The sequence below is a fragment of the Nomascus leucogenys genome, chromosome 1a (assembly GCF_006542625.1).
Source record: "Nomascus leucogenys isolate Asia chromosome 1a, Asia_NLE_v1, whole genome shotgun sequence".
Classification (NCBI taxonomy): domain Eukaryota; kingdom Metazoa; phylum Chordata; class Mammalia; order Primates; family Hylobatidae; genus Nomascus; species Nomascus leucogenys.
In genome coordinates, this window is record NC_044381.1 from 21,408,612 (window position 1) to 21,427,781 (window position 19,170).

At 37.4% G+C, this 19,170-nt stretch overlaps 1 protein-coding gene across 4 annotated transcripts in view; it reads left to right on the top strand.

The window, feature by feature from the left end:
• FOCAD (focadhesin) overlaps positions 1 to 19,170 on the top strand; it is a 319,501-nt gene that overhangs the window by 12,429 nt on the left and 287,902 nt on the right. For 3 of the 4 annotated variants that reach the window (XM_030819707.1, XM_030819627.1, XM_030819549.1), the window contains one exon: positions 18,496 to 18,584. In XM_030819707.1, the coding sequence (XP_030675567.1) occupies positions 18,528 to 18,584 (57 nt within the window). In that variant the 5' untranslated portion in view covers positions 18,496 to 18,527. Of the gene's footprint in view, positions 1 to 34; positions 1,284 to 18,495; positions 18,585 to 19,170 lie in introns of those variants that run through there. The other variant, XM_030819776.1, reaches the window with a different exon arrangement.

The following is a 19,170-nucleotide window of genomic DNA, read 5'->3' on the forward strand; positions in this document are numbered from 1 at the left end:
ATGGCAAAACCCCATCTCTACTAAGAAAATACAAAAATTAGCTGGGCTTGGTGGCGCAAGCCTGTACTTCCAGCTACTTGGGAGGCTGAGGTGAGAAGATTGCTTGTGTCCAGGAGATGTAGGTTGTAATGAATTGAGATCATGCCACTGCACTCCAGCCTGGGTGACAGCAAGACTCTTTCTCATAATAATCATAATAATAATAATTAATTGCCATTTTAACAGTATTAAGAGGTGGGATTGTTAAGAGGTGATTGTCATGAGGGTGCTACCCTTAAGGGTGAGATTGATGCCAATGTAAAAGTCGGTCCTCTCCTGCCCTCTGTCTCTTTGCACTTCTACCACGTGATGATGTGGCACAAAGGCCCTCCACAGATGTTGACACCTTGATATTAGACTTCCCGGCTTCCAGAACTGTGAGCCAATAAGTTTCTGTTCTTTATAAAATATTCCCAATCTCAGATATTCTGTTTAGCAGCAAAAAACAGACTAAGACATCAATTACATCTCAATAAATCTGGAAAAAAATAAACATCCCCTAAGTCTGACCTCTTCCCACCATCTCTACTGCTGTTATCCTTGTCCAAAGCAATATGATTTATCTCCTGGATTATTGATGTAACTTAACTGGTCCCTCTCTTTTTCTTTTTTTCTATCATTGCCCTCTTATGGTCTCTATTCTTCCTAGAAGCCACAATGATCTTTTAAAAATGTCAGTCAAATATGCCATTCCTCTTTCCCAAACCCTGTAGGACTTGCCATCTCACTGAGAAACATCCAAAGACTCCCAGCACCCTGGAGAGGCTTACATGATCTGGGTTTCTGTTTCATTCTGTAATCTCTCACTGCCCAACTTGCTGACTTGCACCAGCCAACACTGGTGTCCTTGGTCTTTCCTAAACTTGCCAAACATGCTTCCATCTCAAGGTTATTCCTTCTGTTTGGACTGCGCATTACTTCCTTCAGGTGTCTGTTCAAACGTCACTATCAGAAAGAGCTATTTTATTCTTCGACAGATGCCAAAACGTTTAAAGACCTCTCTAAAATTTACCTATTGATGACTAAAAGTTTGATTTTCTTGGTATTATGTTGTGTATGAATTTGGAAAATTAAAATAAAAACTACTTATACTGTAGTTCAAGCAATTAAAAATGCCCTCTAGACGGAAGCTAACATACTTGATTAAAATGAGACTGAAGAATGTTGAACACACTGGAGGAACACTTGATGTTTTTTTCAGGTGCAGATGGATTAATCTCCTGGCAAACAATTTAGAATCAAAGGTAATTCTGTTAGCTTACTTGTTTGGAACTCTGCAGGACCATTATAGCGTCTAATAACTCAAAGGTGTGACTTTCTCATTAAATAGTTCTTAATAAGTGGTATAATTGGATCAAGTGAGACTTTTTTTTGTCTTGGCGTGTGCTGTGGTGAAACTACCTCTTTAGAGAATGATAAAAGACCATGGTTTCAAGTGAATAAATAAGATCACTTTTTAAAAAATTGCAATTAAACATTTTATTTTTTTATTTGAAGAGAATTAATTTCTTTGTAATTTAAAATAAGTAATGTATGCCCCATTGTAAGAACAAAATTAAAAGTAGCAAAGGGGGAATATAGTAGGTTACATAATCATCCATCATCCTGTTCAGAAATAACCCTATCAACATTTTTGCCTGTTTTTTTAATTCTATATTTGTCTCTATATTACACATATGCACACATATATACACACATTATATATACTATATGTGTATACACACACACACACACACACATATTTGTATATTTATTTTTATTTTTGAGATAGAGTCTTGCTCTGTGACCCAGGCTGGAGTGTAGTGCTGCAGTCTTTGGCTCACTGCAGTCTTGACGTCCTGGGCTCAAACAGTCCTCCCACCTCAGCCTCCTGAGTAGCTGAGACCACAGGGACACGCCACTGTGCCTGGCTAATTTTTTATTTTTTAGAGATGAGGTCTCACTATGTTGCCCAGGCTGGACTTGAAATCAGCCTCCCAAAGTGTTGGGATTGCAGGTGTGAGCCACTGCGCCCGGCTTATATTGTAAACTTTGTTGTGTTCATGGTTGTATGCAAAAATTTCTCAAGTGTTTTTTATTGTAAACTTTTCTTTACATTATTAAAACTCTTTACAAATGTTATTTTCAATTACTGATCAATATTTTATCTGCATAGTCCTTAGTTTATCTTTTAGATTTATCCATGAATACTTTTGCACAAAGTGTGCTTGATTTTAAACCTTTTTAATTCTTAACTCACTTTTAAAATGGGAACTGAATAGAACTTGAAGGATGCATGCCACACTTTGGGATATAGCCAAGAAGTGTCAGATAGTAAGATCAAATGCTCAGGAAGTGGTACCCAGACTGCCCAGTTCCACAGAGTGATTTAGTTTTTGGCTTACCTCAGACTTTTCAGCTTCATGGCGCTAAAGTTCCCTATGAAATTAGGTATGATAGGTGGGACTTGGGGAGACTTTTGTGGTTCTGGGAATCATGCTGGTTCTGCCTTATTTGTGTGGCTTGTTCCTGAGCTGATCTGATCTTTGATAACCTTTCTATCAGTTTGGAAGTAAGCCAGATTGGGAGCAATTTCTTAGATAGTGTTTGAATTTGGGCTGAAAGGCAGAAGTAGTCTTTGAGGGTGAAATGAAACTCTTTTGAACATTGGCTTTATTGTAAGTTGCTGGTCTTTGGAGTGGCTGTTGCTGTTCATCTAGTCGGTCATTTACTTAAAACAGAGTGTTGAAAGGTTCCATTAGGCCTGTATGTATGAAAATCATATATACTAGTTTTAACATTTGTGAAATTAAAAAAATCATGAAGAGCAGCCGGGCGCAGTGGCTCATGCCTGTAATCCCAGCACTTTGGGAGGCCCACGTGGGTGGATCACGAGGTCAGGAGATCGAGACCATCCTGGCTAACACGGTGAAACCCTGTCTCTACTAAAAATACAAATATACCGGGCATGGTGGTGGGCGCCTGTAGTCCCAGCTACTCAGGAGGCTGAGGCAGGAGAATGGCATGAACCCAGGAGGTGGAGCTTGCAGTGAGCCGAGATCGTGACACTGTACTCCAGCCTGGGCGACAGAGCAAGACTCTGTCTCAAAAAAAAAAAGAAGAGCTACATGAGCTACATATTATATCTTAACCCCTTCTTCGTTTTCCTCCTCCTCCATCTTTGTTTAAATAAAATTCTTAAACTAACTTTATCTGAAAGACATCCTACATACTGTACTCTGTCAATTGGATGTCAGCATTTCACCCCAAGATCCTCTTCTGATTCTTGAATATGCTGCTTGATATTTCCACGCTAATATGAAATGATTTACTAATGAACTCCTGCCCAGGATGATTGCAAAGGTTAACTAATATCTGATTATTAAGCACCCTATAAATAAAAACAGCCATGAGTAATGCTAGCTGTATAATAGAAGATTAGTAAATGTTCCTTTTTTTTTTTAAAAAGAAATTATTTAAAATTCCTTTTACCCTAATGGGAAATACACAGAGGTGATACTGTGGGTTTTTAAAGGATTGTAATACATAGCAGATTAAGCACATAGCTATGACAAATAATAGCCGTCAATGGAAGCATTCATGTAAAACTTATGTTGTATTAAAGTAACAAAGACCCATTTTCCATCTCTATTAGATTCAGCTGGAAACAGTGAAGAAACAGTCTTGTTAGCTTTTACATGTGTTCTTTGATTTTTTTTTTTAAAGAAAATGTACCAAAATTCATGACAGTGTAATGAAATTGATGTAGATTCTGCTGATTTTGGATTTGAATTTGGCTGAAGTTCACCTTTGTACTGTCTACACAAAAATGATTTGTCTAGTTAAAAAACTGGGAGTTTAGGATGTGTTTAAAAAGAATTATCATCCATTCCTAAATGTGTTGGTCACTAAATTCAAGTTACTGTATTAATTTGGACATAAAGTTGTTTAAACATTTATTTCTCTACTTCTGGCTCTTATTTATTTTGGTCTTTGTTTCATGAGTCTTAATTAATGAAAAAGATACAGATTCCCCTCTGTTTCTTAGTTTCTGTTTTGGAAAGTTGATCTGAAAACAAAATAAACAGTGGAATCCTGATTCTAACATTTTTGAGTCTGTTAGGTACTGTGCCAAACACAGTAATTCAGCAAACATTTTTTAACTGCTTCTTCCACACCAGGCCCTGAAGTGGGTGAACAAGAAGCTGCTTCTCTTAAGAAATCCAAATGTCCAGGGTAATAATGCAGCAGGCTTGGTCAGTGGGGACCCTTCCCACTTCTGATTCTTCTTTACTGGCATCTGAGCAGGTGCAGCTGCTATATAGATGGAAACTAGGCCCTTCAGAATGAGACAAGAATGTCTTGAGGAATGATTATAACCCTCTCAGAGCTGGAAGGGACATTAGAGACTGATCTTAGCTCTCCACTTTGTCCTCTCAAACCATACATATCCTCATATTCCCTCTGCCTGGAATGTGATGCCAAGTTTTAGTTCAAGCCCTGTTTTCTGAGGCAGCTGCAGGAACTGAGAAAGAACATGCAGTGGCTTCCTTTTGATCTTCTTGCTTCTGGACATTTCTTCCTGAGCATTCCAGTATTATTTCAAACCCTGTTTTTACAAGTGAACTCATGCACACACAAATTTCCCTGTCTCACTGAGCTGTCTTTTAACCTGTCACATGGTGGGGTTTCCTGCCAGCTAAGTACTCATTTGCAGTGGCATTGCCATCTGTATGTGTGTAGTGTTTAAGCAATCATTTGGGTATATAATTGCTTTAATTAATTTTAGTGGTTATTTACTTATTTAAAAAAAACAAAATTTAGATGTGAAAGTGTTTATCAGTGACAAGAAGTGTAGATTTACTACAGATTGACAATTGTCGTGATGGAAGTGGCCAATCGTTATCCTTTGTTAGCTACTCATTGAACTTAAACCGAACAGTCAATGATGAAATAAAGGCATATAACCAAAGAACATATACAGATAGGAGAGATGTATTGCTGGTGATGGTGCCACAAGGATGAAAGTTAAGTTTAGATAAACAATTTTTATGTTTTGTGCTCTGGGCAAGGAGTAACCCTTTAATATGTAACGTTTGCGCATTAGACTTGATTACCTTTTTAGGATTGCAGTATACACAAAGATACAAAGCTGTTTGCATATGCTGATAAGCTGCTTTGGGAATTTGATTTAACACGTATATGCAAACCCAGGTAATTCATTTAAAGATTTATTTGATTTCCTGAGATGCAGCAAAATATAATGGAAAAAACAGGGTATTAGATTCAGACTAAGAATAATAACATTTAAAAACTGTTTGCTATGTTCATGGCTCTGAGCGAAATGCTTTAATGGATTATCTTAATTTAGCTTTAGTTTTTTAACTTTATTATTATTATTATTATTATTATTATTATTAGCTGTAGAGCGTTGTTCTGTTGCCCAGGCTGGAGTGCAGTGGCATGATAATAGCTCACTGTAGCCTCAATCTCCAGTGCTCAAATGATCCTCCCACTGCAGCCTCCTGGGTAGCTAGGACTACAGGCATGTACCACCATGCCCAGCTAATTTTTAAATTTTTTTGTAGAGATGGGGTATCACTATGTTGCCTAGGTTGATTTCAAACCCCTGGCCTCTAGTGATCCTCCCGTCTCGCCTCCCAAAGTGCTGGGATTACAGGCATGAGCCACCTGCTGCTTGATGATCTTAATTTTACAAAAACTTTAAGTCAACTATATCTATACTTTATTAAAGAGTGGTTAAGCATGTGAGATTTGGAGGCAGACTGTTTCTATTCATGCTTTTGCTTCTTACATAATTAGGCAATTAATTTTGACCTCTCCTTTCCTCACTTGGTTTTTCATGTGAAGATAAAGTTAATAGTAGTACTTATGTCATGGGGTTGTTTTGAATAGTGAGTGAGAGAATACATATAAAAAGCTTTGACAGTACCTGCTTGGCACATGGTAAAATTCTCAATAAATCTTTGCTGGTTAATACCACTGTATAACCTCAGGCAAGTGACTTCTTCCCTGAGCTCCTATTTCCTTGTGTGGGAAATGGAGTTAATATTTACCTCAAAGTTGTTGTGAGGATCTAGTGGAATTAGTTAAAGTGTCTTGTGGAGTGCTTAGCACATAGGAGCTGTTTAATCCAGCGTGGTATTCCAAATCCTATGTTATGCTTTGCATTTATTCAGTGAATCTTTATTGAATAGGTATTTGTTGTATGCTGGGGAGATAGTGGTAAAAAAAAGTCCCTGCCTTAAAGAGTTTGCATTTGGGGAGGTGGGGGTAGAGTAGGGAAGCAGAATGAGATTGTGATAAAAGCTATGAATGGTACAATAGTGGGTCACTGTGGTGGCAGGTAGGGAATTATTTGAGGCTATGGGGGTGGTTGGGGGATAGGGAAGGTTCGAGGGAACATGTGAAGGGAGAGAAGAAACAGCTTATTTGAACAGTTGAACAAGTCAAGCGCACTTGAGGCTGAGGGGCCTGAGAGTTCTAGACCCAGATGTGGAAGGAGCTGAGGGTATGGTTGTCAGGGTGGTTCAAGGAGGAAACTGAAGGCCAATGTGGCTGAAGTGCCCTGACTGAAAGAGAGTTGTGAGACCAGGACCTTTCATCCTTCCTGTGGAGTTGCAGTGGGGAGCTATTGAAAAGTTTTCAGCATATGAGTTAAAAGTCAACTGTATTTTATTCCATGTCTTTGCTATTGTGAATAGTGCTGCATAAACTGTATTTTAAATGGGAATCTTACCTATATTCTAACCTCGGGGCTGGTGTCTTATTTCTCTCTAGTGACTTGCATACAAGATCCCATCTTTGTATATAAGTAATTAATCTTTTATCATTAAAACAATTTTTCTACTTCATTACTGCTAACTTGATGAGAGATTCCCTACTTATCACTTAAATTCAAATTCCTTTCCGTCATTCACCTTCCTTGACTGTCCCACATGGTATTGAGGGAGGGAGGAAGCACACATTTCTACAGTGCCTGCTATGTGCAAGACTCTCTTGGCTTTAAGGCACACTTTATATCGTTGTTCACAAGACCTTGTTTAACCAATGAGGAAACAGGTTCCAAGATGGTAAGTGATTTGCTTAGTGCTGGAACCAGGATTTGCATCCAGGTCTATGGTTCCCTGCTCCCTTTAGCTCCCAAAAGGGGCTCCCCAAAGCCCCTCAGAGCTTTGCTCTCTGTGTCAGGTTGCTCTGTTATCATGATGATAGAGGTATGTAAGACTGGAAGCTTAATCAGATTAAGGTGTTATTCTTCTCTGTGGACAATCTTAGAGTTTGCAAAAGAATATATGTCATTGCTTCACAGTGCACTATTGATCTTATTCATTTGAACATTTTCACTGTGGTTCGTCTAACAGTACTGCGATAACTTTGTTTTTGTCCTTGTAACCATTAAGGACTCAAATATAGAGATACTCTCCATGTCCATTTTGGTGTATGTACATTGACTTTGTTGAAAATAGAGAAATTTACTATCTTCTTGTAAAATTTTTTTGTTCATTTGGTCTTCAGCTTTCATTAGCACTAAGTATGCAAATTAAAATAACTAAACCACATCTATTCCATTCTACATGAATTTAGTAATTTAGTTTTTATGAAAAATACCAAATGAGCTTGATTGGTCACTTTGCAGCAATCAAAAATGTTGCCAATAAACTTGTAATCAGTCTATATAATTCTTTTCCAGAGTGAGAGTTTTTATTTTGGAGGAAGATTTCCTAGCAGTCTACTTGGGGAAATTATAGTAGTTATTTTTCTCCTTGAAAATGAAGGAAGAAAGCTTTTAAGTGGTTTAAACTTAAATCTATCTGGCTAAATTACATTGGCCCCTTTTCAATATTACTCTTTTCATAAAGCATTGGTAAACATAAGTAACAAAGTAATCTTTCATCATTTTATCAACAATTTTTCTATTAAATTGCTGCTCACTTTATGACACTCTTTAATGATGGATTTCTACGCTTTCAGTGATTTGGGTGTCAGAAAGTTATATCCTCTATTTCTACAAAATGTATTAGAATGTGAGTCAAGATTTTCCTATTTTGGTAACTTTATTAAAATTACAAAACACATATTCTCATAGAACAATTAGAAACTGGGAATGAGCAAAAATAAAAATTATCCACAATTTGTACATTCTGCGCTTTTCTTTGTGCATATGTACTTACTGGAGCGAGACTACTTAGGTTGGAATTCCAACTCTGTCACTTACTCTGTGACCTTGGGAAAGTTATCTAAATTTTCTGTGCCTCAGTTTCTTAATCTGTAAAATGAGTAACTATCTCCATGTTATTGTGGGGGTTAAATGAGTTAATACATGTAAAATGCTTAGAATATTGCCTTTCTCCTAGTAAGAGCCACATACATGGGTTTTAAAAGACCTTTTATTATGGAGAATTTCAAACATAAAAATAGAGACTAGTATTATGAATTCCAGTGTACCTATTATTAACATTTAGACATTCCTGTTTCATCTATCAATCTTTTATTTTTCTTTCAATACTTGGGTATTTTATAGAAAATCCCAAATATTACATCCTTACACTATGTATACTTTGTACCATATTAATATTTGCTAAGAATTAGGTAAGTTATTTTAGAGAGTGAGTATATAAAATTTGAGTCATTTTTGAGGGGAGAAAATACAAGCAAAATATCTAAAGCATCCATTCTGTGATGTTTTACTAATTTAGTTAACTGAATGGTATTTGAAGTAAGATTGTGAATATGGAGATTTTGCTATCATTTATTGGCCAGTAACACATTTAACATAATTAGGTATCAGTTTTATTGTAAATATACTGTAAATATTTTGTATGAACATGAAGTCTTTATTTAGAAAATGTTTTGTACTGAGCAATATATGTAATTGTTTTGGTGAAGGAAAAATACTTAAAAATTATAATACTAGAAAAGATAAAAAAGCTAACCTTGAAGATTTAGATTGGATGCTGAAAAAATTCTAGATTCATAAGCCCTTAGATTTTAAAAAATAACTGTTTTTCATTGATATATATTTAGCATATACACATCCATATACCACACGTTAAAACACAGAGTAATTAGAGAAAATTTGTAACTAGTTAGGCATTATTCAGTTTTATGTGTTTTTTTTTCTTAAACAGGGGCTGGTTCTGTCACCTAGGCTGGAGTACAGTAGCACAATCCTGGCTCCCTGGAGCCTTGATCTACTGGGCTCAAGTGATCCTCCCACCTCAGCCTCCCAAGTAGCTGTTTCTACAGGCATGAGCCACCATACCCAGCTAATTTTTAAATTTTTTGTAGAGATGGAGTCTCCTTATGTTGCCCAGGCTGGTCTCTAACACTTGGGCTCAAGTGATCCTCTTGCCTTGACCTCCCAAAGTCTTGGGATTACAGGTATGAGCCACCATGCCTGGCCAAGTTTGTGGTTTTATTTTTTATTTTAATGCCTTGTTTTCCTGGACAGCAATCAGTTCTGACTTGGAATTTCCTGCCTTTGATCTTATTTTAGCCTCCCATTTCAAAATCTGTAAGTAGCATGTGATATTGAGAAGGAACTAAATTGTAAAGGCAGGAATTTGATAGAATTCATTGTACTTTTAGTAAATGGCAACCAGTGAGATCATCTGAACTCATAGTCATGTAAATTTTCTCAGTACTTGAATTATTGATCTTAAAATTCCTGGGATATGATACAGTGATGTGGAATGTGCAGGTCATGCCTCGTGTTACCTACCGATGGTCCAGTGGAAAGAACACTTGGTTGGAAGTCAAGAAACCTCTGTTCTCACTTGAACTGTCATGATGACTTTCCTTTTTGGCAAGTTGCTTTAACCTCTCTGACACTGTTTCTTCATTTCTCTAGTGAAAATATGTAGGGAGGGAGATGATGTTAGGTCCATTATATTAGTTAAGGAAGTGCTAGATATTGCAACAAGGAGACCCCAAAATGCAATGGTTCAAGCAGTGTAGAAGTTTTTTCCTGTAATAGTTGGAGTTCCAGGTATGCAGCCGTGCAGCAAGCTATCATTTAGGGATCCACGTTCTTCCCATTTTGTTTCTTCAACAGAGTCCGAGGGCCATTGTCTTCATGTGCATGGTTGCATCTAGGCTGTTGCCCAGAATTCATTGTGGTTCCGAAGAGAGAGTGGAGGAAGCAGACTCCAGCCTGGAAATGTTACGTCACTTTTGTGCAAACACCACTGGAGAGAACTTGATCACATATTCATACTGTACCGTATTTGAGGCTGGGAAATGTAATGAAGCTGTTCAGGTTACAGTTTTGCTAATACAAAAGAAGAGAACAGATATTGGTGGATAAAGAGCAGTCTCTTCCACATCATATGGTTGCTGCTTTCTCTATTATAATATTGACCAAGTGGCTCTGTCACACCACTGAGTTGCTATCTACTTCAGCTTGATTTTGAAATTACTGGCTAAGATAAAAGTATTTTCTACTCTGGGTTTAATTTTAATGTGTCTTAATGGTCTCTCTGAGAATATAATAACTAAAAATTACTGTTTCCTTGCACCTGCTCTTTAATGTTGAAAACTTTCAATTTTTATGAATTTTTATGAATCATATACAGTTGACCCTTGAACAATTTGGGGTCTTGGGGTGCCAATCCCTTATGCAGTCAGAAACCTGTATGTAACTTTTTACTCCCCAAGCACTTAACTACCAGTAGTCTTATGGATATTATAAACAGTTGATTCGTACACATTTTATATATTATATACAGTGTTCTTACAACAAAGAAAGCTAGAGAAAAGAAAATATTAAGAAAATCATAAAGAAGATAACTTTTCATTAAGTGGAAGCGGATCATCACAAAGGTCTTCATCTTCACCTTCATGTTGAGTAGGGTGAGGAGGAGGAAGAAAAGGGGAGGTTGGTCTTGCTGTCTCAGGGGTGCCAGAGGTGGAAGAAAAGCCATGTATAAGTGGACCTTTTCTCAACGGTCAGCTGTGGTTAAAAGCGTTCCAATTATGTTGTCCTGTTAATTTGGGAGTGTTGGTGGCAGTTGGATTTTTTAAGCTTTTGAAGCAAGAGCTGGGGCTAAGTGTGAGCAGGTGTCAGGATTTAATACAAGGTGATGAAACAATCGAGCTGCCTGATCTTAGAGAGGATACATGGAAATACTTAGGGACTGGGAAGCAGTAGATGAGAAGCTAAGCAGCAGAAGAATGAGAAAGAGATCTGTATTAGACAGTACAACAAGGTGGGCATTTGAAAAGTATAGGCAGAATTTTTCCCCTCTTTTTTGAGGGACAGGGTCAATCAGTTGGTGACTCTAGAATCTACCCTTGAGCCATAGTCTTGATAAATTTATAAAATCAGCTCAAAATTTATTGATAGTGCCCATCAGCTTTGCTATAAGCCATCCACAACAAGTAATAAAAAAGATAAAAATTGTCAAAATATTTGTTTAAAAGTATGGTTTTAGGCTGATGGTTCCATAGCTTAATTTGTGGGAGGAAGAAACTAAGTAAATTCCGTAACTGATAATTGGAATAGTTAATAAAATGTTAGGAAAAGAAAAGTCCTGGATTTTGTGTCTCTAAAACATAGAGCCCATTAATGTGAATGAAGTACTTATTTTTTATTAGCCATTTTATCAGTGTGCTGATGATACTGCTCATGTAAACTAGCTTTAAGAATGTACTCTGGGCTGGATGTGGTGGCTCACACCTGTAGTAATCCCAGTGCTTTGGGAGGCTGAGGGTGGGAGGATCACTTGAGCCCAGGAGTTTGAGACCAGCCCAAGGAACAGAGGGAGTCCCTGTTGCTACAAAAAATTAAAAAAAAACTTTAGCCAGGCACGGTGGTGCATGCCTGTAGTCCCAGCTACTTGGAAGGCTGAGGATGGGAGGATCACTTGAGCCCTGGAGTTTGAGGCTGCAGTGACCTATGATTGTGTCACTGTACTCCAGCTTGAGTGACAGAGTGAGACCCTGTCTCTTAAGGAAAAAAATATATATATTCTGTATAGCCCTGAGTTTCAGCCAGAGGACTGCCCTTGAGCCCTTCCTATATAGAAATTTGGTAGTCAAGAGTGCTCAAGGTCAAATGTCTGTCTTCTTGACCATTGGACCCTCCTCCTCCAACTACCTTGTATAATCAGTTACTGTCTCTGCTGGGTTTTCATAATGGTTAGATTTCCTGTTGCCTTTAAGATTGTGTCCTTTATTTGAGGTTTGACATTAAGTACTTTTGTGTGATACGTAGTTGTACAATATCCTAGAGAAACTATTGAGAAAGAAAGTTGAAAACCCAAAGTGTTTTATCTACTGCTCTTTTATTAGTGCAATTGATAGATTAATTTTCTTGGAAGTATTCTTACGGGGCTGAACTACCTTGGCAGATAATGTGATAATTGCTTACATTAAACAACTGTTTTGATTCACTGGGAACTTATAGACTTCATTAAAAATTCTCTTTCTGATTTAGATTTAGACAGACAAAAAAGGCATATTGAAAGGTTGGAGATAAATCTTTTAAAATCCAACACGCATTTTTGTAGTGTGTGGTTTATGGATTATATTGTTACTGGTTTCCTTTTAGTAAAATGGCATGACAAGAAGTAATATATAAATTGTTTTTCCTTAATGTATAAAATACCCAAAGGAAAGTGAGTTTAAAAATAAAGTAGACTGCTCTCCAGACTGGGTGACAAAGTGAAACCCTGTCTCTGTCTCTTTAAAAAAAAAAAAAAAAAAAAATAGGACATGTGCTGCACTTGCCAATGCCAAAGTGACCATGTGTACTGTTTTCTGAAATTCCCTAAAAGGATATGATGTTTTTATACCTAGAAAGGCCAATGCTTGTGATTAACCTTGAAATGTAAGTCTTCAGCAAATGAAAGACACTTGCAATTTGTAGCCCAGTGATAGCAAATCAAGAATGATGTAAAGTCATATTGCAGCTTGGGTAGTGGTTTTGAGAATGCTTAATGGCCATTTGTTAGGAAAGGTAAAGTTACTATAGATTTAAAAAACATATTCATTTTCTGAGGTGTCACACTGAAATTAGGGCTGTCTTTTGTAATCTTTGGTATTTGTCATCTATACTTAGGTAATTTAGATAAAAACAACACTCTTTTACCACAGGGGCCCACCTCCTGAAAACAAGGTCATCTTTTTGGATGGCTCAGCTTCTTCACTTCTATAATAAGCTATTAGCCTACTCAGCTGCTCTCCTGGTCCCCAAAGCCATATTGGAATTCCAGCACTCTGGGCCTGGATCAGAGTGCATAGCCCCACATCTTCTTCTGTATAGTTCTATCACCATTGATATTTGAGTAATTATATTCTGTGACATATCAATAATCTTACCTGCTTCTCTGGAAACTGTAAAGTCAGGCTTCTGTTGAGTTAGATTAGATCATCAGAAAACTCTGTACTTGGATCCCAGTAGCTGAGATTTTTTTTTTTTTTTTTTTTGCTGAATAAAACGTTACATTATGCCTGTGGCTTTATCCAGGGTTTGCTTAAAAAAGAAGTAATATTACTGGGCATGGTGGCTCACACCTGTAATCCCAGCACTTTGGGAGGCCAAGATGGGCCTGAGGTCAGGATTTTGAGACCAGCCTGGCCAATATGGTGAAACCCCACCTCTACTAAAAATACAAAAAATTAGCCAGGCGTGGTGGCAGGCACCTGTAATCCCAGCTACTCTGGAGGCTGAGGCAGGAGAATTGCTTGAACCCAGAGGCAGAGGCTGCAGTGAGCTGATATCACGCCATTTCACTCCAGTCTGGGCAATAGGAGCGTAACTCTGTCTCAAAAAAAAAAAAAAAAAAAAGTAATATTGCATATTATATCGCTCTATATTCCATTTATAAAGCCCAATGTGAGAAATTTCCTTCAGAGTTTAAGATCACAAAAATGTTTGTTTTCTTTGATAAAGGATATTATCTTTTAGATTATAAAAGAGGTATCATTTATTTTGTTTATTTACCCTAGCTGCCTGGGAGCACAGGACCAAATTTGAATGTTAATTATAGGAATTATGTCAAGAAATTTTGTAAATTAATTTAAAAATAGTTTTATGTACTGGGAGTTAGCTAACTATGGCCCACCCACTTGTTTTTGTAAATAAAGTTTTATCAGAACACAGCCATAGTCGTTTATTTATGTATTGCCTATTGCTTTCATGCTACAATGGCAGACTTGAGTAGTTGCTCTCTGGCCCTTTACAGAAAAAAGATTTCTAGTCCTGATATGAATAGTTACATGTGGGTCAGACCAAAATGGCAGTAACACTGAATATAAAGCAATATGATTACTGTTAGATGTAGCTAGTTAAAAGAGGCTTAACAGAGATGTGCTATGAAAGGAGTTTAATATTTAAGCAGTGGAAGCATATAGGAGACATTTTATGTGGGAGAGAAGAAATGAAATCCTGTAGGATTAAGCAGATTTTGAACATGGGGACCATTTTGGAAACTGTTTTAGCTAGATTAGAATTACAGCAGTGAAAATGAAGTTGAATGGGTAAGACTGTTGATAGGAAGGCATAAAAGCTAGGCATCAGAATTTGCATTTAATCTAACAAACAATTGAAAACCCACTATGAAAATTTCACAGGGAAATGATGTGATGGGAAACAGCAGTTCAGTACAGCTAATCTGACAGCAGTGTACGAACTCAGCATGGAGAGCCCCAAGACTAAGCAGTTACTGGAGTAAGCCTGCCATGAGGAGCTAAGATGATGAGTGTAGAATGAAGAGCAAGAGTAACCTCTGAGGTGCTAGAAAGAAGGAAGCCGATTTTGTGGCTGACTAGATTTAGAGAGTGGTAGTGAAGGAAATTGTGAGAGGTGAACTGGGGGAAAATGAACTGAAGTGACAGTTTTTTGAAAGGAAATATGTGTTTTGTTTTTGATGTCCCTAATTTCTGGTGTTTTAGAGCCTCCTAAGAGAAAGTATGGAAGCATTTGGAGATCTGTACGAGATGACGACTGATAGCTGTGGGAGAGTTTGTATGGAGGGACAACAGCACAAGGCAGAGTGGCTGGGGAGTGCCTCCAGGAAGGAAGATAGCACTCGAGGAGCAGAGTGGACAAAGGAACAGGAGGAGTCAGTAAAACAATGTTTCCCAATGTGTATCCCAGGACAGACTGATAGTATAGATGGTTAGCAGGTATTTCCATTGTTGCATGGCCAGATAGATTTGATAAATTCTGGGTTAAGCAAAGTTAAATAGACTTCTTGTATTAGACCCTCTTATGTTCTTTAATAATATGCAACATTATTTGTATCTCCAATACAATCTCTCCCTCCAAGTTTAGATTCCTGTATTCGACTTTCTACGAGACATTTCCCCTTGGGATACTTGTGAGGCATCTAAAACTTAACTGTCCAAAATGGAATTCCTTGTCTTCCTCACAAAACTTGGTTCCCCATCTCAGGTGATGGCAGCTCTGTCTTTTCTTTTTAGTAAAAAAATGCCATGATAAGAAGTAACATAGAAATTATATTGTTCCATGTGTAAAATGGCCAAAGGAATTGAGATAAAAAATAAAGTTGCTCAGGCTGGGCATGGTGGCTCACGCCTGTAATCCTAGCACTTTGGGAGGCCGAGGCGGGTGGATCACTTGAGGTCAGGAGTTCGAGACTAGCCTGGCCAACATGGTGAAACCTGTCTCTACTAAAAATACAAAAATTAGCTGAGCGTGGTGGTGGGCGCCTGTAATCCCAGCTACTCGGGAGGCTGAGGCAGGAGAATTGCTTGAACCTGGGAGGCAGAGGTTACAGTGAGCCGAGATTGCACCACTGCACTCCAGCCTGGGTGATGGAGTGAGACTCTGTCTCACAAAAAAGTAAAAAAAGTTGCTGAGATTAAAAACCTTGGAGTCATCCTTGACTCCTTTCTCCTATATTCTTTTTTTTTTTTTTTTTTGACAGAGTCTCACTCATTCACAGGCTGGAGTGCAGTGGCACAACCTCGGCTTATTGCAACTTCCGCCTCCCGGGTTCAAGTGATTTTCCTATCCCAGCCTCCTGAGTAGGTGGGATTACAGGTGCACACCACTACATCTGGCTAATTTTTGTATTTTTAGCAGAGACAGAGTTTTGCCATGTTGGCCAGGCTAGTCTTGAACTCCTGACTTCAGGTGATCTGCCTGCGTCAGCCTCCCAAAGTGCTGGGATTACAGGTGTGAGCCACCGTGCCTGGCCCTTTCTTCTATACTCTTATCCAATCCATTAGCAGCCACATTGGCTTTCCCTTCAAATATATCCAGAATCTGACCAGTTGGTACCCCAAGTGATTCTATTGAAATCCTACTGCCTCTTTGTGCAGTAGCTTTCCATTTCACTCAGGATAAGTGTGTCAGTCCCTGTAGTGGCCTACAGGACCTTTTATGACCTGGCTTCTCATTGATCCTTTGACCTGATTTACCATTCTTTTCCTCCTTCACTCTGCTGCATGCACATCTCTTTATTCTTCCTAAGACAGGGCTTAAGCAATTTATTAGCTTAGGCCTTTTTCCTGTGCCTGTGACACTCTTCCCCCTAGATATCTGTTTGGCTAATCTAACTTCCTTTCCTCCTTTAAGTCTGTTCACATGCCACCCTCTCTAGAAGAGACTGACCTGGACTACCATATTTAAAATGGAAAGTGTGCACTTCTCCCATTTCTCATCCCCTTTATTCTGCTTCACTTTCTTTCTTTTTTTCTTAAATTTATTAGCACTTACCATCTTCTAACATATTTTATGTATTATTTGTTTAAAAAATTATCTGCTGCTTTCTACTAGACTGTAAGCTCCATAAATGCAGAGATTTTTTGCCTATTTTGTTCACTGATATAACTCAAGCACCTAGAACTGTGCTGGACACACAATAGGCAACTAATAAGTATTTGTTAAATGAGTGAATGAATTTCAAGATAGGAATATATGTCCCCATAGAATCTTTCTTTCACCCATGGAGATATTTTTTTCCTGTGTTTCCCAGGGACACACTTTAGGAGATTCTGTTGTATTACAGAATTCAGAGGAGGAGAAAACTACAAGAAAGTTGTGATTGACACAATTGGGAAGTTAAAAATTTTTGACCTGCTTAAGCTAATAAGTAGATTTAGATAGGAAAATAGTTTGCAATCTTAGAACAAGTTGTTTTAGTGTTGTGGAATGTCAGATTCGGGGAGGAAAGTTGGACATAGATGTTGAAGAAAAATACCAGGATAAATTACCCATTCAGGGAGTTTAGCTTTGGATAAAAGGGTGGAAAGTACAGATTGAGTGTTCTTTATTTGAAATGCTCGGGACCAGAATTGTTTTGGATTTGGATTTTTTAAAAAAAAATTTGAACTATTTGCATATACTTTAAACCAGTTGAAAATCCAATCTGAAAATCCAAATGCTCCAATGAGCATTTCCTTTGAGTGTCACGTCAGTGCTCAAAAAGTTTCAGATTTTGTAACATTTTGAATTTTGTATTTTCAGGTTAGGGTTGCTCAACCTGTAGTTGGAAAAGGCTGCTGGTTCATTACAATATGCTTTGTTTTTTGAGATCAAGGGAACTTGGTTTTTCTGCTTGTTATAAGTTAATCTAGGGTTGTTTATTGACATAAATTTTAATTTTAATTATATTGTAATAAGTAGGTGACCTAGAGGACCCTGTTTTTCAAAGTAATGTAATTTGGTAGGTTCAGTGCTTCATGGAAATGGGATAAATTGGGATCCTTAGGAAATCCTCTTATTAGTTCCATGCTCCTGCTTTACCACCTGCCTTCCCCATCCTTTTGCATGCTTGCCTGCCCGCCCGCCCGCCCTCCCTCCCTCCCTCCCTCCCTCCCTCCCTCCCTCCTTCCTTCCTTCCTTCCTTCCTTCCTTCCTTCCTTCCTCTCTCTCTCTCTTTCGCTTTTCTTTTCTTGTGAGCCCAGTAGGAATGATAAGTGAGATATAAATATTAAAAGTTGGTGCTAATTGTTTGCTTGTTCCTCCTTTAGGAAAGAAGCAGTCTGTTTTAACGTGTGAATTTCTAGGTCTTTTCTATGCTTCTTGAAAAAAGTTCACCTAGGCTTCACACTTGTCACTAGCAGTTGGATTAGTGCTTAGATGAAAGCTTGTGCCAAAGTGAGGCATAGATGAAGTAATTTTATGACAGTTTGACTCTTTCTCCCTTATAAGTTTTGATCCACAAAAGAATTAATTTCTATTTCAAATGTGTGGTTGAACTTTTGGATATTTTTTTCATTTCCGTAGTGCAAATTCATCTTTTTCAGGATTAGCTCTCATGGGAAAAACCAAGAGCTGTTGGGCATTTTTAGTTTATTTATCAATCATGACATTTGAGTGCTGGATGACAATGAAGTTATGCCAAGGATTACTCTGCACAGCTTTATTTCCATTGTTGTCTTTGGAATGGATTACATTCACATTATTTGAGGAATAATTAATTGGAGCCCCAATTCAGACCAGTTGGAAGACTAACAAATATTCTTTTGTTTTGGTTACAGAAGCTGCACACATACATGTAAGAGAAGCAAAAATGTCAGATGATATCAGGAAAAGGTTTGAATTTCCAAATTCTCTTATCCAATCACAGGTAATTTTGTTTGTTTATTTTTGCTCATGGTAACAAATAAACCTGTTCTGTGGATTGTTAACTGAACTTTATATATTTAATATTAAATATTTTATTCTACATGTAGAGATTTATATTATTTTATGAAACAACTTTTATGAGTTAATTTGAAAATATATATTTGACATAGGAAAGCAAATATTTGAAATTGATCAATCTCAGCTTCTGTTTATGTATCATACTTTTCTTCCTAGAGATAATAAAACCTTGATTAACTAGTAAGGCCCCTGAATATGTTTGTTTGTTTTTTTTTTTTTTTGGCCTATAATTATTGGGAACAGAGGTAAATAGTTATATGTCCGAAGAGTATGAGGGATTAATATTTAAGAAGACATATCCTATCCTTTATATAGATTTTTATAATAATGACATTTAATAAGTAAAATATCCTGGATTAAAAAATTTGACATATCTACTAAGAAGATTGTGATAACTTTAAAGAGCTTTTCAATAATTAAATAGTTAAAACAAAGATGGCTTTCTGGTTAGCCTTTAGCTAACTAGAAACATTCTGGTTAATCAAGGTATCATAATAGCTTATTGTCTT